This window comes from Myotis brandtii, unplaced genomic scaffold (genome assembly GCF_000412655.1).
Source record: "Myotis brandtii unplaced genomic scaffold, ASM41265v1 scaffold693, whole genome shotgun sequence".
In the NCBI taxonomy this organism is placed as follows: domain Eukaryota; kingdom Metazoa; phylum Chordata; class Mammalia; order Chiroptera; family Vespertilionidae; genus Myotis; species Myotis brandtii.
Window position 1 is genome coordinate 1,875,215 of NW_005370710.1, and position 5,701 is coordinate 1,880,915.

The window sequence follows — 5,701 nt, forward strand, 5'->3', positions numbered from 1 at the left end:
GGAGGCTGTGCCGGGCTGTGCAGTGGGTGGGGGTGGGGCTGACCGTCACCCCTGGGCACAGTGAACGGAGCCTATGTCACTGGGGACCGGTTCCCGTGGGTTAAGCTAGAGACGGGACCCCCTGACTGAATTTGCTGGCCGAAGGGCACCGTTTTCTAGTTTGTCTTCTTAAGAGAGTGCCCTTTGCTAATTTCTCGGACACGCTGCGCCCCCAGCAGCCCCGCGGGGCGGCGCTTGCTTCTGGCTGTGCATCTCTTCGCCTCTAAGCGGGCAGTCACGGGACCCCGGACAGGGACAGCGGTGACATAAATAGCTGTCTAGTGGTTGAGGACACAGCTCTCGAGTCAGATAGATGAGGGTTCGAATCCCAAGTCTGCCCCCAGCTCTGTGGCTGCGGGTCCGTCACCGAGACTCCCGGGCATCAGTGTTCCTGTCTCTGAAATGGGCGCGATGGGCGCTCCTGTGTGGAGGGCATGGCTGGGGCCTGGAGGTTCTCGCGGGTGTCCCTGTGCCCACAGACGCTTGTGTGTCGCTGGCATTTCAGTGCAGACACTGACGCTGTCTTACCGTGCGTCCGTCCCCTTGGTGAGCGCGTGTTTTCCGGGCCTTTCCTCTCTGGCGGCAGAAGAGGCCTGGAGAAAGGAGGGGCTGTGGTTCCAGGGGAGCAGGAGCCTGGCGCCCGCGGTCCCGTGGAGCGGACACCGTGATTGGTTCACACGGGCCCTTGACTGCCTGACGCTCCTACCGCACGGCCTGTGACCTTAGGGCAGGGGTCCTCAAACGACGGCCCGCGGGCCACATGCAAATACAAATATTGTATTTGTTCCCGTTTTGTTTTTTTTACTTCAAAATAAGATATGTGCAGTGTGCCTAGGAATTTGTTCATAGTTTTTTTTTAAACTATAGTCCGGCCCTCCAACGGTCTGAGGGACAGTGAACTGGCCCCCTGTTTAAAAAGTTTGAAGACTCCTGCCTTAGGGTGTCGGCCCTCGGGGTCTGGGGCTGAGAGGGTGTGAGCAGGGAACTGCTTCTCCTCCAGGTCAATTCCGTCAACTGCAACACCAGCTGGAAGGTCGTGCTGTTCATGAAGTGGAGCGACAACAAGGAGGACATACTCAAGGGGGTGAGCGTGAGGGCACACGGGGGGCGGGGAGTGAGGACACACGGGAGGTGTGAGGGCACACGAGAGGTGTGAGGGCACACGGGGGCGGGGAGTGAGGACACACGGGAGGTGTGAGGGCACACGAGAGGTGTGAGGGCACACGAGAGGTGTGAGGGCACACGAGAGGTGTGAGGGCACACGAGAGGTGTGAGGGCACACGAGAGGTGTGAGGGCACACGAGAGGTGTGAGGGCACACGAGAGGTGTGAGGGCACACGAGAGGTGTGAGGGCACACGAGAGGTGTGAGGGCACACGAGAGGTGTGAGGGCACACGAGAGGTGTGAGGGCACACGAGAGGTGTGAGGGCACACGAGAGGTGTGAGGGCACACGAGAGGTGTGAGGGCACACGAGAGGTGTGAGGGCACACGAGAGGTGTGAGGGCACACGAGAGGTGTGAGGGCACACGAGAGGTGTGAGGGCACACGAGAGGTGTGAGGGCACACGAGAGGTGTGAGGGCACACGAGAGGTGTGAGGGCACACGAGAGGTGTGAGGGCACACGAGAGGTGTGAGGGCACACGAGAGGTGTGAGGGCACACGAGAGGTGTGAGGGCACACGAGAGGTGTGAGGGCACACGAGAGGTGTGAGGGCACACGAGAGGTGTGAGGGCACACGAGAGGTGTGAGGGCACACGAGAGGTGTGAGGGCACACGAGAGGTGTGAGGGCACACGAGAGGTGTGAGGGCACACGAGAGGTGTGAGGGCACACGAGAGGTGTGAGGGCACACGAGAGGTGTGAGGGCACACGAGAGGTGTGAGGGCACACGAGAGGTGTGAGGGCACACGAGAGGTGTGAGGGCACACGAGAGGTGTGAGGGCACACGAGAGGCGAGCAGCGCCCAGCGCCGAGGGGCCCTGGGGACGTGGCACTCGGAGTTCCCCTGTCGTCCTTGGCCTTGTGGGGCCTCGCCTTACACAGACGCAGCTTGGCATCCAGCCAACGACTCAAGGAGGCTTCGGAGATTTCTGGAGCTTTTTGTCCTGGTGGCTCTGTATCCTCCCCCCCGCCCCCCGCTCCCCCAAATCCCAGCCGCCTCCATCTCCCTAATTCTACTCTACCTCCTCGACTCAGTGGGCCCGCGCCCTCCTGGGTCTCCATCCCAGAGGCCCCTCGGGAGGGAGCGGACATGCGGAGACCTCCTTCCCTTCCTCGGAGGCACAGCTCTGCAGCCCGCGTCCAGCAGGGGGCCCCGTCCGCTCACGCCTTTCCTCCTGGTTTCTAGTTGTCCCTGGCGAGGCCAGAGGTTTTGTGCAGCGTCTTATTGGTTATGGCGCCGACTGCCCGTGCCAGGGTCCCATCGTGACCAGAAGCTGAAGTTCTGTTCACTTATGTTTTTATTATTTTTTTAATCCTCACCAGAGGCTATTTTCCCATTGATTCTTAGAGAGAGTAGAAAGGAGGGGGCAGGGGGGAGAGAGAGAGAAAGAAACATCAACGAGAGAGAGAGAGAGAGAGAGAGAGAGAGAGAGACACACACACGCATTGATTGGTTGCCTCCCGAATGCGCCCAAACCAGGGCCGGGGATCGAACCTGCAACCCAAGACCCTTTGGCGAGCGGGCTGATGCTCCAGTCACTGAGCAACACGGGCCAGGGTTGAAGTTCTGTTCAATTTTAAGGCCAGCTGGTCCGGCTCTGAGCGCAGGCCCAGGTGGTGTGGTGTTTCTGCACGGGGTTCCGTGGATCGACTGCTTTCCCTGCCCTCACGAAATCCCCTTACATTTCTCGTGCCCCCTGTGGGTGAGTTTCAGCATCTTAGCTTATCCTTCATGATGATGAAGCAAACCCTCAAAACCACCGATCTCTTCGCTGCAGCCGCTCCCTTGGCCGGGAGATGCGGGGTCCCGGGAGATGTACTGCTAGCGTTTCCGTGTGTCTGTCTGGGTGTGTCAGCTGGTCCATGTCTCGGCTGGACTGTGATTTGTGTGCGATGTCCTGGCGTGGCTGACACCTCTCGCACCCTGACCACCTCCCCCTCTCCCAGGTGGTCCAGCACGACCCGTGTCGGGGAGGCGCCGGGTACTGGAACAGCCTCTTCCGGTTCAAGCACCTGGCCACCGGGCACTACTTGGCCGCAGAGGTGAGTGGCAGCAGGCTTCCTCCTTCCAGGCGGACGCTGCCCCCATCCGCCCCACCCGGGCACTGGGCCGCCGAGGACTTAGGTCCTGCAGACACCTCGCTCCTCGTCCTGCTTCTGTTTCCTCTGCCTCCTTTCCCTGCGTACAGAAAAGAAAAGGTAACGAACGGTGGTTACACGCCTAGGACTTCACACCGATTTCCACCAAGATGTGGGGAGAACGTTAGCCAGAAGGCAGTGCTGTCCTGGGGATGTGAGGGACAGTGTGGTGACTGCAGTGGTAATGCTGCACTGAATATTTGACAGCTGCTACAAGAGTAGATTTAAAAGACAAAAACAAAAAAACACGGTAGTCTGGGTGTAGGACAGTTGTTCCGTTTTGCTCATTCACACCGCTCTCCCCACATCTCCCCCTTCCGCCCGCTCCTGACGGGAATGACCAGGGCACACTGTCCTGACGCCTGGCACGGGAAGCTGGCAGCAGTGAGGCACGGTTAGCTCCGTGAGCACCTGGCTCTCAGAGCATTCGTGGCGTAGGCAGGACCTCATCTTCTGCTCTCGAGAAGCCAACATCGGAGACATGGCTGGGAAGGGTGTTGGAAGAAAGGCAAGACTCAGTGTCCAAGGGCAAGAGTTTACCTCTTAATTTCTGTGCCAAGGAGCCTGCCATCCTCCCGGGTGACAGATGTCGAGTTTCACTCTGATCTGCCGCAACCTGTAGGATGCATGTTCGCATCAGGGCCCAGGCGTACATCAGACAACACCTCGCTGCCCGGGGCCAGCAGAGGGGCTGCTCAGAGATTCTCGAGGAGCCTGGCCCACAGCTGACCGGGGAAGCCCGAATCTCATGTACCCAGCCCCCTGGGAGCCCGACACGCGTACGAACTGGTGGCTTTGAAATATGTGAGCGCTGAGGACCAGACTAAATTGACACGGAGCCTCGGGCGGTCCCCCGGCTCGGCCGAGACCGTGGGGCTCGCCACGTTCTGAGGCGCGTGTGCCTCCTGAGGTCTGTGACCGGACCAGCTGGTCTGCCGGTGTCTCGGGCTTCTCACGGCTGTTCTGCTAGCGAGTTCTCGCTCTGCTGTCCGTGCCCGAGTGCCGGCCGTCTCCTGCACCCGTGGCGTGTCGTGTACTTGTGGCGTGTCCTGCACCTGTGGCCTGGTGTGCTCCTGTGGCCTGGTGTGCTCCTGTGGCCTGGTGTGCACCTGTGGTGTGGTGTGCTCCTGTGACGTGTGTCGTTGTGGCATGCTGGTTTCGTGAACAGAGGGAAGGGACGCGTCCTCAGCTGCTGAGCGACGCCCGCAGGCCTTGACGTCTCCCACGAGTGGGGGCCGAGCCCGTGAGAAATCGGCGGGTGTTTTAATTTCCCGATGATTCTTTCCCATCAGGTAGACCCTGACTTTGAGGAGGAATGCCTGGAGTTTCAGCCCCCAGTAAGTATGGGCCAGCGCCTCTCTCCTCGCCTGGTAGGGCGAGGCCGCGTGTCCTGCCCCCATTGAAGGAACTGCCATTGTGCCGGGTGCTGGGGACACGGGGACGCCTCTGGCTGCCTCCGAGGAGGGTCTTGTCTGTGTTTCCCTTGAGGGCAGTCATGCCCCCTGCGTCCTGATTGGTTCACGAGACTGTCCGTCATGATGCTCCTCGCGTGCTTACTCAGAGGGGAGTTTCCGCTGGCTCTGGGAAGACTCCTAGGCTGCAGAGGTGACGGCCCCTGTAGACGGTGGCCTTTTACAAACAAACGTCCTGTTGCTGTTGACCTTGACCTGTCACTCATCCAGAATTTCCAAGGAGTGCGTGTGCGGGGTGGGCGGTGTCACTTATTCTGTGGAGTTAAAGCCACCATCTGCGCAGACCCCCTTGTCTGGCCACGGGTTCTCGCTTCTGCAGAGTGAGGAGTGGACTTTAGGACGTGGGCAGGAATCGTGACGCCGGCTGGACCGTGCTCTGGAGGCGGTTTTGCCCATCAGTCCCGACGCGCATTCCCGGTCTTTGTGCTGCCGTCGAGGGGACAGCGTACGGTCCCCCGGAGGTCGCTGGGTGTCGTGCAGCGAGGTCTGATGTGCAGGTGGACCTGGAGTCTGTGACGGAAAGCAAGGCGGTGACAGAGCGTTCAGATAGCGGGCCCAGCGCTCAGACGCTGTGTGACTCGGGACCCCTGCTTTCCCTCTCTGAGCCTCCACTCCCTGGTCCGCAGCTGTGCGAGCGCACTTTCGATAAGGACCAGGCGCGGGCTGTGCGGATGGAGGGCCTTAGGGAGCTCTCAGGAAACGGCCGCTTCGTAAGTTACAGGATCGTTCGCATCTCCGCGCGCCTGTCCTCCAGTCCCGCTGGGGGCTGGCACGTGCGGAGGCGTTAGGGCCGCCCTCACGGTCCGCGCGTGGCCGATGAGGACGCAGACAGCGGTCCTGGCTCGTCCGCGTCTTGGGTCCTCCCAGAGTGCAGGCCTCTCCCCTCTGTC

General features: G+C 60.7%; 1 protein-coding gene across 1 annotated transcript in view; it reads left to right on the forward strand.

The window, feature by feature from the left end:
* Nucleotides 1–5,701, forward strand: part of ITPR1 (inositol 1,4,5-trisphosphate receptor, type 1) — a 173,427-nt gene that overhangs the window by 71,638 nt on the left and 96,088 nt on the right. The window contains exons 8-9 of the mRNA XM_005881921.2: nt 1,040–1,123; nt 3,148–3,243. Of these exons, the coding sequence (XP_005881983.1) occupies nt 1,040–1,123; nt 3,148–3,243 (180 nt within the window). The remainder of the gene's footprint in view (nt 1–1,039; nt 1,124–3,147; nt 3,244–5,701) is intronic.